Source organism: Balaenoptera ricei, chromosome 2 (genome assembly GCF_028023285.1).
Source record: "Balaenoptera ricei isolate mBalRic1 chromosome 2, mBalRic1.hap2, whole genome shotgun sequence".
Lineage (NCBI taxonomy): Eukaryota > Metazoa > Chordata > Mammalia > Artiodactyla > Balaenopteridae > Balaenoptera > Balaenoptera ricei.
Genome location: NC_082640.1, coordinates 13,992,522 through 14,011,721, shown reverse-complemented (window position 1 = coordinate 14,011,721; position 19,200 = coordinate 13,992,522). Strand labels below are relative to the sequence as shown.

At 35.7% G+C, this 19,200-nt stretch overlaps 1 protein-coding gene across 10 annotated transcripts in view; it reads left to right on the top strand.

Annotated features, from left to right (window-relative positions):
- MLLT10 (MLLT10 histone lysine methyltransferase DOT1L cofactor) overlaps window positions 1–19,200 on the top strand; it is a 252,759-nt gene that overhangs the window by 175,748 nt on the left and 57,811 nt on the right. For 7 of the 10 annotated variants that reach the window (XM_059911217.1, XM_059911191.1, XM_059911173.1 and 4 more), the window contains 3 exons: window positions 1,447–2,016; window positions 9,206–9,250; window positions 10,099–10,131. The exons of 1 other annotated variant lie outside the window; for it this stretch is intronic. In XM_059911217.1, coding sequence (XP_059767200.1) covers window positions 1,447–2,016; window positions 9,206–9,250; window positions 10,099–10,131 — 648 coding nt within the window. The remainder of the gene's footprint in view (window positions 1–1,446; window positions 2,017–9,205; window positions 9,251–10,098; window positions 10,132–19,200) is intronic. 2 more of the 10 variants (XM_059911201.1, XM_059911207.1) reach the window with 2 other exon arrangements.

The following is a 19,200-nucleotide window of genomic DNA, read 5'->3' as shown; positions in this document are numbered from 1 at the left end:
GAACTTCTTTATAGCTGCTAATTAAGTGGCAAATTGCAGTTATCCTTAAATGATTGATGTAATGTAAATGGCTTCTTAATATGTATATATTTTTTTTACACAGAAATGGCCTGAAAATGGTCACATAGGTACAAGTAATTTTGTAAATTAATAAGGCAGATATTCTCTTGAAGGAGTTAAATTTTAGAACTATTAATTGTTTTTAATGAGCCATTTTAGAAGAGCTTAAAATTTAAAAACCAAAACCTTGAGACTTTAGTTAAAAAGAAATTATTTCTTATGTGTAGGGAAAAAATATCTTTGTAAATATTTAGGTGGATTTATGTGTGATTACTTACGAATGTGCTCTGCAGTACAATTTAACACTTAACTTGGAATTTCCTTTCCACTGCCAACAGAACACGTTATTTTGAGCTTTCGTTTCTTAAAGACATTAGTTAAAACATGACATAGTTTAGTTTTATGAAACACAATAGATGTTGGTCAAAACTGAGTCTAAACACTTGTTACTTCATTTGGCAAGCGTGGCGAGAGTGTTTGATGAAGTGGGATGGTGGATCGAATTTGTTTCATCCCAGCCATTAGTTTTAACCTGGTAAATAAAAACCTTGAGGTTTTTATATCTCATAATGACACGGTGGGCTTACTAATATTCTTTAACTAAAGAGTGGGGAAAAAATAAGCAGTTGTGAGAGATTCATGAGAGGTGCCCCTCCTATGATTTTACTTTCATAAAAGCAATAACAGAATATAAGTGGCTGGTTTCTTTTCTTTATGCATCTCCATGGGAGGTGGACTGGGAGAATGTGAGTTATATCGATTAGGTTCCATATGATCATTATTAGATCAAATCCATGTTTTGGTGGGGTAGATATAACTGAATGATAACATTCACCAACATTATCTTGAAGTTAAAACTCAGAACTTACGACCTGAGCAACATCTTTTGGATCTTATTGTATGTTGGGAACATTTATAATCATACCTTCAATAATTGCAAGAAAGGAAGTTCCCAAAGCCATTCAGAGTTCAATCATAGTCATTTCAGAGTCTCCTTGAGACTTTGCTTTTCTTTGGTCCTTGCTCAAGCATACACAAGGCATTTGGGGGAGAGTAGAGGAATGCTGCCATGGTAAAAGGTAGGTTAAATAAAGCACATCTTATATCTTGGTAATTGTACAAGTAATAGCTTATAATTCAAGAGTTAATATTCAATTTAATAACTATAAAATAAGTATTTTTAGAATATAATTTTATAGATAAACTTGATTTCAGTAATAATCCTTAAAAAAAAAATCTAGCTTTGTTACGTACTGATGTCCTAATAAGTTTTATAGTTTTTTTCATCCTCTCTTTTTGATGATTGTGTCATTTCTACTGCTCATGGGAACTTTTGCATCCAATTTTTTCTTTTCCTACCCCATTTTTTTTTTTCCCCCACTACAGGCAGTTTTTCAGGAACTCCAGGCAGTGTAAAATCATCTTCGGGAAGTTCAGTACAGTCTCCCCAGGATTTCTTGAGCTTTACAGACTCAGATCTGCGTAATGACAGTTACACTCACTCCCAACAGTCATCATCAACCAAAGATGTACATAAAGGAGAGTCTGGAAGCCAGGAAGGGGGGGTAAATAGTTTTAGTTCCATAATTGGTCTCCCTTCAACCTCAGCTGTTATTCCGCAGCCTAAAAGCTTTGAAAATTCACCTGGAGATTTGGGTAATTCCAGCCTTCCTACAGCAGGATATAAGCGGGCTCAAACTTCTGGCATAGAAGAAGAAACTGTAAAGGAAAAGAAAAGAAAAGGAAATAAGCAAAGTAAGCATGGGCCTGGTAGACCCAAAGGCAACAAAAGTCAAGAGAATGTTTCTCATCTCTCAGTTTCTTCTGCTTCACCAACGTCATCTGTAGCGTCAGCTGCAGGAAGTGTAACCAGCTCTAGTCTCCAGAAATCCCCCACGCCGCTCAGGAATGGGAGTGTGCAGAGTCTTAGTGTGGGCTCCTCTCCACTTGGTTCAGGTAGGCTTGGCCACTTGTTTTCTCCCTCCCTCCCTCCCTCCCACCCACCGCCACTGCCACTGCCACTGCCACCACCACCAAGCAAAATTTATTTTATTAAAAAAAATTTTTATTTATTTATTTATTTTTGGCTGCATTGGGTCTTCGTTGCTGTGCACAGGCTTTCTCTAGCTGTGGCGAGCAGGGGCTACTCTTCGTTGCAGTGTGTGGGCTTCTCATTGCGGTGGCTTCTCTTGTTGTGGAGCACGGGCTCTAGGCGCGTGGGCTTCAGTAGTTGTGGCACACGGGCTTAGTTGCTCCACGGCATGTGGGATCTTCCTGGACCAGGGCTCAAACCTGTGTCCCCTGCATTGGCAGGTGGATTCCTAACCACTGTGCCACCAGGGAAGTCCCCGCAAATTCATTTTAAACTATCATTATGATAATACTGTGAGTTGCTAAGTGACATTTAATTATCTCAATGAAAAGGGTTATGATCTTAGGAGGACAGTTTGGTCTTTGGAAAAGACATTTGGCACTAATCCAGTTTTACTTAATATAGGCTAAATAGTTGTTGGTTATTCATTTCTTTTTTTTAAGGAATATTTATTTATTTTTAAAAATTAAGGCTGTGCTGGGTCTTCATTGCAGCTCGTGGGCTTCTCTAGTTGTGGCACTTGGGCTCTAGAGCACACGGACTTAGTAGTTGTGGCACATGGGCTTAGTTGTAGTATGTGGGATCTTAGTTCCTCGACCAGGGATTGAACTCCAGCCGCCTGCATTGGGAGCTCGGAGTCTTACCCCCTGGACCAGGAGGGAAGCCCTGGTCATTCATTTCTTACGAAACACCTAGAATTAATTTCCCATTTTTGTTTTTGCTTCACTTGCATAGTATTTTAAAAATCAACTCAGAATTCACGTTTAAGATGTGAGAGTTTTTGCACTGTTTTTGATTGGTATTTGTTTTGGGGCTTCCTTTCCCTACACTTCAGTTAGTCTTCATTTTCTCAACAATTCCTCACACAAATTCTACTTGAATTAACTCCATCTGGAGTATTTTTTAATCAGTGATAAATGATTTAAATTTATGGACTTTAAAAATCACATTTTATTTCAGGAGATATCTGAAATGACTTATATCATTTTTGTTTTCAACTGTGTTTACCAGTATTTTACCATTATCTTTACTGTAGTATGAATGAATTTATATATGTTCTTATTCACCACATTGGGATGCTTTTTTAACCTATAGTTTGTAATGTGAATATTATTTTCAATTTAAAAAATTTTTAAGATTCGTGTTTTTAGGAACTTAACAGTGTGTATATTAGCTAAATGTCAACATTTATCTTTTAAATTGCATCTTCAATTTGAGATAAATGATTTTAAATAAGTGTTGATTGTAAATCTTAGCCATGTTTTGATTTTAGATTTCTGATTGTAGAAATGATGAAATTTTGGCTTAAAAAAAACCATTATGGGTTTTATCAGTTCTGTTAGTTGATGGAGAGGATAGGTAGAAAATGGCATGGAAAAATAATAAGTAGAATTTAAATGAAGGTTGTTCACGTATATTATATAAATATAGAATTTTGGATTGTTTTTATAATTGTACAGACATTAATTTCAGTAAGTAAACATAAGAAAAACCATTATAAGGGAGAAAAGAGCACATGTAAAGGTCAGATATGAAAAGTAGTAACTATTAACTACCATTTGTTTTGTGCCAGCATCTGTTAAGTGCTTTACGCTTATTAACTTGTTTAATCTTCAGAGCAGTTTTATGAAGTAAGGGCTATTAATACCCCTGTTTCACAGCTGATAAAACTGAGGCTTAGACAGACAAAATAAGTTGCCCAAGATCACACAGCCAGAGATTTCTTTCTCTTTTTATTTCTCATAGCTAGCTTCTGTGCCTGTGGTGGACCTGTTTGACAAATTTTTTGGAGAAATGAGTGGAAACTATGGAAGGATTGTTTCATTAGTAGTGTTAAAGATGGTTGAGAGCAAGATTCCCCAGTCTTAGCACTATTGACATTCTGGTTGGGATAATTCTCTGTTGTGCATTGCTGTCCTGTGCCTTGTAGGATGTTTATCAGGATTCCAAAACCTTACCCACTAAATGCCAATAGCACCCAAGACTCCCCCGCCCATAGTGACAGTCAAAAAATGTTCAGGTTGGGGAGGGGGGTATTGCCCTTGGTTGAGAACCACTGTTTTAGAGGGGAAAAATAATAAATTGCAGTGAGAAATAAGTTCATTGAAAAGATTTTAATATGTTGCACACTTAAATATACGTTTTATTTATATAGTATGTTTCCTTTGAGATCAGAAGAGCTTAGCAGTTAGCCATAGCCCCTAGTCACAAGAAATAAATTTAGACATTTCCTCAGAAAAAATTTTATTTCATATTTATTTTTAGCAAGAGGCACAGAAATCAGGTGAGTAACATATTGAGAAAATTAGGCCTAAATTTGCTCTAATGAAAAGAGATCCTCACCAATATACTGTCCATAGGGGCATAGGGGGCATAGTCTGAAAATTACTGAATTTCAGAAATTGCATTTGATGCCATTTGAAACACACATCCTCAATTTAATGGACTTAAGCTATTGATTTACATTCTTAAAAGATTTTCCTAGCTGTTACTGATTTAGGGAAATTTTAGGTGTGGGAAATCATGTTTTTTACACACTGATTACTTTGTGAGGGCAATGTTTGTGGTACATCTGTGGCAGAAAAATAAGAATTTGTATCCCTTTTACCTCACCAGTAGGTAGACAGAAATGTAGGGAGAAATTCCCATAAATGTTATTTCACCAAAATAAATGACTTAAATTTAGACTTGTCAGGATTTTTTTTTTCTTAAACTTGAGTTTTAAAATCACTCTGAAGAGTATATATATCTTGTTAAAGCCATAATTAGGGAATAAGATTGGTTGTTGAAAACTATTTGAGGTAATATATTATTTAATCTTACACATTCTACTAAAAGTTTTATGACTAGATCAGAGCACTCTCTCACTGATAAGCGTAGTACTAAAAAGTCTATTCTTATCTAGAAGCTGGCTAAATGCCATGAGTATTTAGGAATTACGCCTTCTTACCATAAGTTAAGAATTGCTAACTGCTGTTGAAACTTAGCATGTGCTGCACACTGTCTTAAGCACTTGACAGGCATCAAGTATTATCGCTCATTATATAGAAGAGGAAACAGAGACAGAATTCTCACAGCTCTAAGTGGTGGAGCTATGCATTTTCCTTGATTCCAGAGACACTTAATTATAAAATTCAAGGGATGTTTGCTGATGAGGGTGTAAAACCTTGCTAGTATACTGTCAGTCATGCTTTAAGCAATGGGATCAACAAGAGAGTTTGAGCCAATAATTTAACTTGCAACAATAGTACCTCCTACTAGTATCAAAATGTTAATTTTTCCTTTGGACTAATTTTAGATTGAGAAAGCACTTAGTAATTGTAAAAGCAGAGAACTCGCTCCTGTATAAATAAGTCAGAAGGAGAAAATGTGTACTGTGTTATCAAGAATTGTTTTTCATGATGCCCTTTTAAAGATTCATGTGCAAGTAACAATGCAGGTGACCTTGTAAACACCTGCTAGTTATAAGGTTAGACTATAACAAGCACTATAATCCTAGCTGCAGGAGGTTAGGGGCTGTGTTTGTCATGTTCATTACTGTCTCCTCACTGCCAGCACAGTGCTTTGACCATAATAAATGCTAAACATGAAAAAACAAAAAAAAGAATGAATACTGTTAGTAATCACTGAGAATGTTATCATGTGTTTAGTAGTATCCTGTGTGATTTTGTACTTGTCTTTCAAGTGTTTTTGCCAGATTGCAAGTGAAATTATTTATTGTAAAGCTTTTCACGTATCAATAGTATTACAGACCAGTTTTAGGATATATAATTAGTTGGAAAAGACCATGGATAAGATGAAATTTGAATTGTACTTTGGAGTAGGCAGAAAACGAAGGCCAACATTATTATCAGAAAAGATAGTAAAGGTATATTTGAAGGGTAAACTTCATAGAAACAAGAAGCTTGTGTTTGCGGGATAGTTAGAAGTAACGTTGATTCACTAGAGCAGGATGAGTTTATGGAGAGTTGAATGCCAGGCTGAAGAAATCAGACTTTGAGGCTAGTGGTCTTTCTCCTAGAATTAGCATTCTGGACTTAATTCTGGCAACTTACTATTAAAAGAATTTTAGAGTAATCAAAATTCTCTCATGACGTGTTCAAATTATAGTAGAGCATATGTAGCAAGATATTTATTCTAGGAGGCCTAATCTAGTCAGAATAGAAACCCAGAAAACACCTCTAAACTTGTCTGATCAAGGGTTTGTATTGTCATATTTTTATTAAATCGCAGTACATCCTGATAAATGACCTACTGTTTTATACTGACTTGTACAAAATGTTTTAAGCGGCTACTAAAGGTTGTAAGTTTTGGCTTACAGATTATATTAAACTTTTGATTGAATTCTTTCCTACATATGTTCTTTTGAGCTCTTAACAGGCACCTGGTCTTTTCAAACATTGAAAATTAAGATGTTGAAAACATTGAATATTTTGGAAGAGTTGACGTGCTGTATTTGTCCTGTTCTGTTTTCCTTTTATTTTTTAATTTATTTGTTTGTTTTTGCCTGCGTTGGGTCTTCGTTGCTACGCGCGGGCTTTCTCTAGTTGCTGCAAGCGGGGGCTACTCTTTGTTGTGGTGTGCGGGCTCTAGGTGCACGGGCTTCTGTAGTTGTGGCTCTCTGTCTCTAGAGCGTAGGCTCAGTAGTCGTGGCGCATGGGCTTAGTTGTTCCGCGGCATGTGGAATCTTCCCGGACCAGGGCTCAAACCCGTGTCCCCTGCATTGGCAGGCGGATTCTTAACCACTGAACCACCAGGGAAGTCCCCGTTTTCCTTTTTATCTCAACCACATTAGGAGAGTTTATGATTTAGTAAAGTGAAAGTTAGCATTTTTTCTTCACAAAAATCAACATCTTATTTTCTCTGAGAAAAGTTTGGTATTTTTTAAATGATTGTGGTTTAACATTAATTTCTTTTCTTTGGGCATGCTCTGTCCTTTCAAAGTATACGGTTCCCTGCTGTTTGTTTTTTTTTTTTTAAACTCAGTCTCTAATTCTTTAATAGAATGCTGCTATACCTTTCTCAGTTAAGATACCTGAAATCTGTTTCAGTGATGGAATTCTTTAGTGGTGATACATGCTATAAAAGGAGATTCTGGAAAGGCAGTCCTTTGGTTGTGAGACTATGTACTTAATCTTAAATTGTTGCTGATTTCACAAAGACAAGTTATTACTATGAGTATATCGCCTCAATAGAAGTTTCTTCTGGCTTCTACTGAAATATGAAGGTTATGAAAGTTTAACTTGAGCCTGTGTAACTATGAAAGGGAACTTGTTAAATGTATCCCTGTATATGTCATATCTACTTATGTTGATAAAGTGAAACTGAGAAGTCTTTTTTTGATAAAATATTTTAATTAGAAATAGACTGATTCTGTAAACAGGTAAGGGAATCATATAGATAAAATATTCATCTAATAAACTCATGAGAGTAGAGTTACTAACACAGTACTGTAGATGAAGGAGTAGTTACAGTTAGTGAACATAATTCACATCTAAATGACTCAGGTTCATGATCTTACATACATTGATTATATTGGATTATAAATGAAAATCATAAAGGATATTGGATGCTGCTAAGACCAGGATATACCTTGGAATTTGCTTTCTTAGAAAATCCCCTGATTTTGTTTTGGCCTTTGATGATCTGAAAATTTGCTGGCCCTATGTCATGGCTGTCTTTCTATAAAAGTACTAGATCAAAGGCCAGAATAGCCATATTCCATTTTTTTTGTCCCCACTGAGAAAATCCTTCTCATGAGTGTCCTTTGATTATTTTTTTAGCACCATTCCAAACAACTACCATTTCTCTATAATGTAACATGTCTATCTCTTTAATAGCCTTTTAAAATCTCACTTGTATTGCATTTGTTAATGAAGCATTAAGGTGGCAAATTCTCCCACCATGGCTCATTTTCGAGGGTCATCTGGAAAGGACTTAACACTAAACTGGCCTAAGTGTTTGATTTTTTAACAGTATCTAATGTCAAGTTCTTTTAACATTACAGTGATTGAAAGTGAGTGCTGGCTTCCTCTACCTTGCTCTGTCTTTCTTCTTAATTTTAAGTTATTCAGAGTGGGCCCATGATTAGACTTGAGTTCTGAGGTAGATGTGTGAGTGATGTTGCCTGGAAGGCTCTGCTGTGCACATGGTTCCTAGAGGTCATGTTTTTGGTTAAGTAATAGCCAGAGAATTCCTGTGGTGGCTTGCGGGATCTTAGTTCCCCAACCAGGGATCGAACTCTTGCCTCCTGCAGTGGAAGTGCAGTCTTAACCACTGGACTGCCAGGGAGTTCCCAGGCCAGGACTTTTGAGTCACAGCCTTAGCACTGGTTTTATCGATTACTTTTCGTTTGGAGTGTCATGTGGAAATTAATTTCCCATTTCTGAGCAGATTTTGCTTTTAGCAGTGTTTTATTGCTTCATGTCACCCTCTGCTCGTTCTCCTCATTTGGGTGGAGTAAAAGAATAAGAGTAATGGCTTTTCATTCATTACCATCATCAAAAATGAAAGGTACAAGAAAGTAAGCAGAGTGTAGTTTAATGAGTTTTACATTGTTATGTAAGTCATAATGGATTTCTGCTCAGATATAAACTAAATAATTTTCATACTTAAATTGTAATTTCTAATTGAACATAGGATTCAAATGTGTTTGATACACTGTTCTCATCTAATGAATTATATAAAGCACGTTAGTTTATCTCATTGCCTAACTGTACTTCCTCATAGAAGTGAATCCATTTATTCTTAAATGCTTGTTATGCAGATTCATTTGTAAGCTCTTCTGTCTTTTCCTCATTCGTTGCACACATATACATGCACACACATTTCTACACTGTCCTGTTAAGATTTGTGAGAATGCCATCATGTTTGGTTGGTCCTCCTACCCCTTATGTCCCAATTACTGGCTCATAATTTCTGTTCTTGCATTTGTTTGCCCTGCTCAGCTAGACTTTTAGGTGAATGTTTTCCTGTTTTTCTGGCCTGTTTCTTTTCTGCCCTTAACTCACTGGCAACTTCTTTGCTGATTTCCTTTCTCCTCCCTCCCAACAGAAATTTCCATGCAGTATCGGCATGATGGAGCTTGTCCAACAACTAGTAAGTTGTCTAACTGGGTTGGTAACCCAGACTTTTTGACTCCTACTCTAGTGCTTCTTCTAGTATATTATGCCACTTCTGAACCTTTAAATTTTAATTTTCTAAAATGCAGTTGGTTCTTAATTGAATAGATTTCTTTCTCCTACAAAGGTAGCTTAACTTGCTGCTTTGTCCTGTGTTCAGGATCCATATTATAGTCAAATTGTGACCAAATTTTGTTGATTGCTGGCCTTTTAATATGGTGCTTCCATTGTAGAATTGTGACTTCTGTTCCCCAATGAAGTAATATTTTCAGTTTTTTGGTTTTCACTAATCTTAATGTTAATAATTGTATATTGGCATTAGATATCTTTTTTGCTTAGGCCTCTGCATATCTTGAGCCTATTATACTAAAGTCTAGGAATTGAGAATGTTTGATCAGGTTAGATGATAAAATGAGGTTTTTCGTTATAATAAATACTATTAAGTGTGACCAAAGGTGGATTTACCTATATAGAATTGCATCTTATAGATACTGACTTTCAGCCAGAAAGACATTACATAGTTAGACTACTAAACGTCTTTTTAAAAGTAGCTTTATTTATTACTAAGGAGATTTGTCATCATTATGACAGTATATCTGACATATTATTTAAATTTAGTAGGTAATATATTGGCAAGTGAAATGCGATATCTAGAAATTTATACCATGTGAAGACTGAGCCAAGCTTGTAGTTTTAATGATTTAAGGAATGATCCAAGGTAGACTTACTGAGATTTTATTATACTGATGCAGCCTATGCCTATGTATTTCTTTTGTGTGTTTGAGAATGATCTTAACCTGAAGTCCTTTTTTCCTTACTTAAAAGCTTTCTCAGAGTTGCTGAATGCAATACACAATGGTAAGTTTTATTAGAATCTTCTCTGGTGGTTCATTTATTACAAAGGTTGCCTTTTGTAGAGAATCCCAATTGAAAGCTTGCATGTTCTATTGATGAAATGAAACCTAGCTCTGAATCAATTGTTCAGCACCTTAGTGAAAACTTTTTGTGGATTGCCTACAGGAGGATAATAGGTCAACTTAGTTCATCAGTTTGGCTTTTATTGTCTCTTTGTAAGGCAAAATGGTGATAGTGTTGTTCTACCTTTATGAAGGTCATTTTTCTATTTTTGCAGATAGTTTTTTCTAGTTCTTTTGAGCTCTGGCTTGCCAGTGCAGTTGGTGATTGGTACCTACATCAGGAATTTGCTGCTTCTTCCACAACTGGGAATGTGAATTTTATTTTTAGGATTAAAATAATAATAATAGTTTTATTATTCTATCTCTCTATTCCATTTAGTGAATAAACATAAGATAGCCTTTTAGATTATGTCTAATTTGAGGCCAGGTTTTTACAGGGGACTTGCATCTTTTGCAGGATTGGGTTCTGAAATCAGAATATAAGGCAAATGCTACCATTTTTTTAAGTGTTAAGATATAATTATAATGGAGTTTATTTTTGCAAAAGTGATAGTTTCTTCAGTTCCAAGAACCTTCCTTAATTCTTTGCTGTTCAAAGAAAATTCTTGAATCTAGTATCATCTTTGTTGATTATCTTTTTTAGTCATTAGCTGACATACCTCTTATTTGTTCAAGACTGTTTAAATGATTCCAAGCAGTTTTCCCAACACATTTTCATTAACTTTCTGAAATCTTGCGTATTTTGCTAATGTAGTTTAATTTGCAGTCGTTTTGCATTGCACTTGGATTAAATTGTCAGGTGTTTACAAACCTATAGCCAGCAAGAGACTAATGGCATGATGAACAGGCATAGACACTGTGTTGATTTGAGGGCTAGTGTGGTTGGGATGGGAAACCCCTAATGAGCATTTTATTAATGGGTACATTTTTAAAATAACTCTTGCTTCCCTGTGTAACCTGGAACTGCAGACTCTTAGAATAAATACTCCAGATAAAAAGGAACTCTTGAATATTAGGTATCTAGAGGAAAAGAGATTAGAAGCATTCTTAAAAATAAACCAAATATGTTACCATTCTTTGATAGGAAAGTATAAAGCATTTTCAGTTTGCATAGGTAAATTTAGACTTGCTCTTTAATTTTGGAATATTAGAATTTGGAGGCATGCTGAAAGTTTGAAAAGAGTATATTTGGGGTAAAAAAGAAAGTAGATACTATTGGGAGCCACCGAAATCCTTTGCCATTATTAACTGACGTAGTACTGGGTTGTATTAATTTAACAGGCCAATTGTCATGTTTCTTTGCATGGGTGAATGAAGTTAATGTCATGGGATTAATATAATGAACACAGGTTTTCTTTAAAATCTTGGGTTATTTTGTAACTGGAAATTTGACCCTCATCACCCATTCCATCCCATCCATTGACGGACATTTAGGTTGTTTCCATGTCTTGGCTATTGTAAATAATGCTGTAGCGAACATGGGGGTGCATATATCTTTTTGAATTAGTGTTTTTGTCTTCTTCAAATAAATGTGCAGAAGTGGATCCATGTGGTAGGACTTTTTTTGTTTTTTAAAGGAACCTCCAGTTTCCCAATAGTGGCTGCACCAATTTACATTCTCACCAACAAGGGTTCCCTTTTCTCCACATTCTCACCGATACTTATTTCTTGTATTTTTGATAATAGCCATTCTAACAGATGTGAGGCGATATCTCGTGACTCTGATTTGCATTTCCCTGATGATTAGCGATGTTAAGCATCTTTTCATATGTCTGTTGGCCATCTGTGTATTTTCTTTGAAAAAATGTCTCTTCAGATCCTCTGCTCAGTTTTTAATTGGATTTTTTTCCCTCTTGAATTATAGGAGTTCTTTATATATTTTGGATATCAACTTCTTATCAGATACAATTGACTCTTCAACAGTTGAAGCAACTAGGGGTTAGGGGTGCTGACCCCTGAGCAGTTGAAAATCAAGTACTGCTATCTCTGCCTTAGAAACAAAGGAAATGACAAATGACTCACCCAAAGCAAGAAGCAGAAACAGTTTAGATAGAACCAAAACTTAAACCCTGGTTCATTTGATTCCATGTATTATGATTTTGAAGCGAACACAAACTTTCCCCCACACTTAAAGATTTGTAAAATGAAAATACAGGTACTATGTTTATTGAAAAAAAAACATTAAGTGTACTTGTGCAGTTCAAACCCATATTCAAGGGTCAGCTGTGTATGATTTGCAGATATTTTCTCCCTTTTGGTAGGTTGCCTTTTCATTTTGTTGATGGTTTCCTTGGCTTTGTGGTAGCTTTTTACCACTTGTTTATTTTTGATGTATTACCACTTGTTTATTTTTGTTTTTGGTATCAAGTCCAAAAAATCATCACCAAGAGCAATGTCAAGGAGCTTACTGCCTATGTTTTCTTATAGGAGTTTTATGGTTTCAGGTCTTACATTCAAGTCTTTAATCCATTTTGAGTTGATCTTTGTGTATAGTATAAGTCAGTGGTCCAGTGTCATCCTTTTGCATGTGGCTGTCCAGCTTTCCCAGCACAATTTATTGCAGCGACTGTCCTGTCCCCATTGTATATTCTTGTCTCTTTTGCCGCAAATTGACCGTATATGCTTGGGTGTATTTCTAGGCTCCCTATTCTGTTCCATTGATCTATGTGTCTGCTTTTATGCCAATACCATACTGTTTTGACTACTGTAGCTTTGTAATATAGTTGAAATTAGGGAGCATGATGCCTCCAGGTTTGTTGTTCTTTCTCACGATTGCTTTGGCTATTTGGGGCCTTTTGTGGTTCCATACAAATTTTAGGATTGTTTTTTCTATTTCTTGGAAAAGTGCTGTTGGAATCTTCATATGGATTACACTGAATCTGTGGCTTCCTTTGGGTAGTGTGGACATTTTAACAGTATTAATTCTTCCAACCCGTGACTAAGGAATATCTTTCCATTATTTGTGCCTTCAATTTCTTTCATTAATGTCATTTAGTTTTCAGTGTAGAGATCTTTCACCTCCTTGGTTAAATTAATTCCTATGTATTATTCTTTATGATGCAGTTGTTAATGGGATTGTTTTATTAATTTCTCTTTCTGATAGTTTGTTATTAGTGTATGGAAATGCAGCTGATTTTGTATATTGATTTTATATTCTGCAACTTTACTGAATTTGTTTATTTGTTTAACATTTTCTTTTGTGGAGTCTGTAGGGTTTTCTATATATAGTATCATGTCATCTGCAAATAGTGACGGTTTTACTTCTTCCCTTCCAATTCGATGTCTTTTATTTTGTTTTCTCGCCTAATTGCTCTGGACTTATATTTTCAATTACGAAGACAAATGTAGAATTGGCACCTAGTGAAGTAATATTTAGCCTGTGGAGGATTGAAGGAGAGTTGCTTGGACTTAGTTGGAAAAATCCATATGTTTGTGTTTTCTCTTTTTTCAAGTGTATTCCATTTTTTTGTTTTAATTGTGGTAAAATACACATAATAGAAAATTTGCCATTTTAACCATTTTTAAGTGTACAGTTAAGTAGTGTTAAATATTTTCGCATTGTTGTACACCCAATCTCCAGAATTTTTTGATCTTACAAAAACTGAAACTATAGTCATTAAACAACAGCTCCTAGATACCTCATGTGAGTTAGAATCATGTAGTATTTGTCTTTTTGTGACTGACTTACTTCACTTAGCATAATGTCCTCAAGGTGCATCCATGTTATAGCATGTGTCAGAATTTCCTTCCTTTTTAATGCTGAATAATATTAATACTGCATTGTATCATATACCACATCTTACCATTTATCTGTTAAGGGACACTTGGGTTGCATTCACCTTTTGGCTATTGTAAATAAGCTGCTTTGAACATGGATGTTCAGATATCTTTTCGAATCTCCATTTTACCCAGAAGTGCAATTGCTGGATCATATGGTAGTTATATTTAATATTTTTTTAAATTGAGGTATAGTTGATTTACAATATTGGTGTACAACGTAGTAATTCAAAATGTTTATAGATTATACTCCATTTGAAGTTATTATACATTATTGGCTATTATACATCCCTGTGCTGTACAGTAGATCTTTGTAGCTTATTTATTTTATACAGTTATATTTTTAATTTTTGAGGAAGTATTATACTGTTTTCCATGGTGGCTGCACCATTTTATATTCCCACCAACAGTGTACAAGGATTCCAATTTTTCAATATCCTTGCCAACACTTAATTTTTTTTTTTTGATAGTAACCATCCTAATGGGTGTGAGGTGTCAAATGTTAGCTTAAAATTTTTTTTCTTCTTCATTATATTGAGCATCAAGCAATAAAAACCTTGAGACTTGTCTCTGGGGGAGGAAAGATAAAGAAGAATTTACATTCCATCTTATTCTTCTGTATTTGTTTTTTATGGTTGCTCTAACAAATTATCACAAACTTAAAGCAATACACATTTATTACAGTTCTGTAGAAGTCTGACATGGACCTCACTGGGTTAAAATTAAGGTGTTGGCAGGCTTTGAACCTTTTCAAAATCTCTAGAGGAAGATCTCTTTCCTTATATTTTCCAGCTTTGGGAGGCTGCCTGCTCTGCTTGCCTTGTGGCCCCCATCCTCCATCTTCAGAGCCATCAATTATGGGGAAGTCCCTCTAATGCTTCAGTCTGTCTGGTTTTCAAATACACTTTATGAGAACTCTTATGATCAGACTGGGCCCACCCAGACAATTCAGGATAAGCTCTGCATCTCTGGGTCCTTAACTTAGATAAATTTGTGTAGTCCCTTTTGCTATTTAAGGTAACGTATCCATGGGTTCTGGACATTAAGGCATGGACACCTTGGGGACAGGTGGGGGGGCATTATTCTGCATACCATGTCTGCTCACAATTATTCTAACTGCCATACTTTAAGATGTTACTTAAATCATTTCCAGGGTTAGGTTTTATTAGTACATGTACTTATTGAATAGTTTTGGTTTTAGCACCTTTTTTGTTAGCTTTTTTTCCCATAAATTACTAGTGACCAGTTCTGGTTCCCAATTCCAGGAGGCAGGTTTTTATCTTACTTGATTTCATTTCAGAGAAATTGTTGGCCATTCTCTTTTGAAGCTTTCTGTATTCCATTATAGCATTCTCCTCTATCTTTTTTATAAATTATAAAATACTTCAAAGTTATAGAAAAGTACAGAGATTATGAATTTATTACAGATATATAATACCTGTTAATATTTTGACATATTTTCATAAATCCTTTTTCAACTTTTATTCTGAAATATTTGATACATTGAAAGCAATATGTATAAGTTATGTGGCCACACTAATAAAATGAGCACTCAGGAATCTACTACTGATTTAAGAAATAGAATGTTACCAGCACTGTTGAATATAGTGCATGCTTTTCACCATTGCATTCCCCAAGGTTAATGACTATCCTGAATTTTGTTTATCATTCCTTTGCTTTAATTAATTGTTTTGCATGTATGTATAAAATTACACCCCTTATTTCTTTTTCATACTTCTCTCATCCTTTTTCAGAGTAAATGGTTCTTGTTCTACTTCTCCAGTATCTTATCTTTTCCCCCCAAAGTTTTTTTTTTTTTTTTTAAGGTTTTTTAAAATTAATTTATTTTTATTTTTATTTCTGGCTGTGTTGGGTCTTCGTTTCTGTGCAAGGGCTTTCTCTAGTTGTGGCAAGCGGGAGCCACTCTTCATTGCGGTGCATGGGCCTCTCACTTTCGTGGCCTCTCTTGTTGCAGAGCACAGGCTCCAGACGCGCAGGCTCAGTAGTTGTGGCTCACGGGCCTAGTTGCTCCACGGCATGTGGGATCCTCCCAGACCAGGGCTCGAACCCGTTTCCCCTGCATTGGCAGGCAGATTCTCAACCACTGTGCCACCAGGGAAGTCCCCACCCAAAGTTTTTAATGAAGTAAAATTTATGTAATATAAAAGTTACAATTTTAACCATTTTAAAAGTATATAATTCAAAGGTTTTTGGTATACAGTTGGCCCTTGAATAACTCAGGGGTTAGGGGCCCTGACGCTCCTCACATGTAAAAAAATTTGCATAAAATTTATAGTTGGCCCTTTGTATACAGCTTTCATCCCTATTGTCAGTTTTGCATCCATGGATTCAACCAACCGAGGATCATGTAGTAATGCAGTACTTACTGTTGAAAAGAATTCACATGTAAGTGGACTCATGCAGTTCAAATCCATATTGGTAAAGGGTCAACTGTATTCATAATATGGTGCAACTGTAACCACTATCTAATGCCAGAACATTTTTTAAAAAATTTATTTTATTTTATTAATTTATCTAATTTTTGGCTGCATTGGGTCATCGCTCCTGCACGGGGGTTTTCTCTAGTTGCTGAGAGCGGGGCTACTCTTTGTTGCAGTGTGTGGGCTTCTCGTTGCTGTGGCTTCTCTTGTTGCGGAGCACGGGCTTCAGTAGTTGTGGCACACGGGCTTCAGTAGTTGTGGCTCGCAGGCTCTAGAGCGCAGGCTCAGTAGTTGTGGCACACGGGCTTAGTTGCTCCGTGGCATGTGGGATCTTCCCGGACCAGGGCTCGAACCCATGTCCCCTGCATTGGTGGGTGGATTCTTAACCACTGTGCCACCAGGGAAGCCTAATGCCAGAACATTTTTATCAATCCGGAAATAAATCACATACATCCCAATATATTCCCCTCCCCCTCCATACCCTGGCAATCAGTAATATACTTTCTGTCTCTATGGATTTGCCTTTTGTTGACACTACATGTAGAGGGAATTCGTGTCTGGTTCCTTTTACTTGGCATAATGTTTTCCATATTTAAGCATAAGTTTTGTCTATGTTGTAGCACATATCAGCACTTCCTTCTTTTTTCTGTGGCTTGATGATACACATTATATGGATATATACCACATTTGGTTTATCCAGTCATCAGTTGATGGACATTTGGGTTGTTTCCACTTCTTGACTGGTATGAATGATACTGCTGTGAACTTTCACACAAGTTTTTGTGTGAACATATTTTTTAAATTTGTCTTGTGTATATACTTAGGATAGAACTGCTGGGTCATTATGGTAACTCCTGTTTAACTTTTTGAGGAACTGCCAAACTGTTTCCCACAGCAGCTGTACTTCTTTACATTTCCATTAGTAGTATATGAGGGTTCTAACTTCACCACATCCTCACCAAGACTTGTTATTTTCTATTTTTTTTTCCTAGCCATCCAAGTGAGTGTGAAATGGTATCTCATTGTAGTTTCAATTTGCATTTACCTTATGACTAATGAATTAGCATCTTTTCATGTTCTTTTTGGCCATTTGTATATTTTCTTTTGAGAAAAATCTATTTATATCTTCTTGTATCAATTTTTGTAGTTTGGATGTTTCTAAGAATTTGCCCATTTCATCTAGATTTTTAAATTTGTTGGCATACAGTTATAGTATTCTCTTCATAATCCTTTAAAAAATTTTTTTTGGTAATGTGGGTAGTAATATCCCCTTTTATTCCTGATTATAGTATATTTGAGTCCTTTTTCCTTTTTCCTTTGTCAGTTTAGCTGAAGTTTAGCAATTTTGTTCTTTTCTTTTAACTGGAGTATAATTGCTTTATATGCTACTTTGTTCTTTTAAACCAACTTGTGATTTCATTCTTTTTTTAAAAATCGTTTTCCTGTTCTTTATTGTATTTCTGCTATTTATTTTTTTTCTTCCTTCTGCTTGCTTTGAGTTTCATTTGCTCTTCTTTTTCTGATTCCTTAAGATAGGTTAGATTATTTATTTCAGATCTTTTTTTTGAAAGTAGGTCTTTATAGCAATGTCTTCCTGAGAGTATTGACAGTATCTTTTATGATTTGTTTGTGTACCTCTTGTTTTATTCCTAGTATCCTCTCCTCTACTTATTCACTTCTCATTCTGTGCCTATTCCGTTGGAAGATATCTTATTCATACCTACAGATTGAGCAGTCATCTATATTCGTTAGATTGCCAAATCTCTGCCTCCAGTGTAGAATTTTATCTTGATTTTCAGACTCATTCCCAAAAGCGTAATAAACCTCAGTTCTTACATTCCCACTCTAAGCCTGCTTCTTCTCTGGTGTTCTTTATCTCTATATGATAGATTAAAAGAATTAAAAGTTCTAAACCAGAGTTATGCTAGGGACTTAAAGAAATGAGAGGGCGGCGTTTAGTTTGTCACCATTTGTTTTTTTAAAGGTTTTTCCTGTTATTCATCACTTTAACTTGTCTTTTCCTTTATGTTTCCACTGCTCCTGCTTTGGCGATTCTACGTAATTTGTCATATAAACTCTTTCAGCAACCTCTTAACCTTCATTCTGTTCTCCAGCTCCTTCTCTAGGTGTTACCAGAATCTATTAGGGTCTATGTAAAGATGCAGATCAGGGACTTCCCTGGTGGTCCAGTGGGTAAGACTCCAGGCTCCCAAAGCAGGGGGCCCGGGTTCCATCCCTGGTTGGGGAACTAGATCCCACGTGCATGCCACAACTAAGAGGTCCGCGTGCCACAACTAAAGATCCCACATGCCGCAACTGAGACCTGGTGCAGCCAAAATAAATAAATGAATGAATGAATAAATAAATATTAAAAAATTTTTTTTAATAAATAAAGATGCAGATCAGACCGTGTCACTGTCCTACTTAAATCCTTTAAGGATTTTCTGGTATTAATGGGATAAATTCATATTGTTTAGCAAGGCATAAGGAGTTTTTCTGGCACTGACCTGCCTCTCCAGTCTCATTTCTTCTCTCCCACTTCTTGCTGCATCAGTATAATCTACTCATAGTTTCCCGATAGACTGTTCTCTGCAAAATCTATGATATAGACTTTGGTTGTGTCTGTTGCTGGTATGGCCTTCCTCCTTTCCTTACTAATGAAAGTAGAATTTAAAACTAAGCATAGATTTATCTCCTACAGAGTTGTTTTTTTTTTTTTTTAATTTTTATTTATTTATTTATTTTTGGCTGTGTTGGGTCTTCGTTTCTGTGCGAGGGCTTTCTCCAGTTGC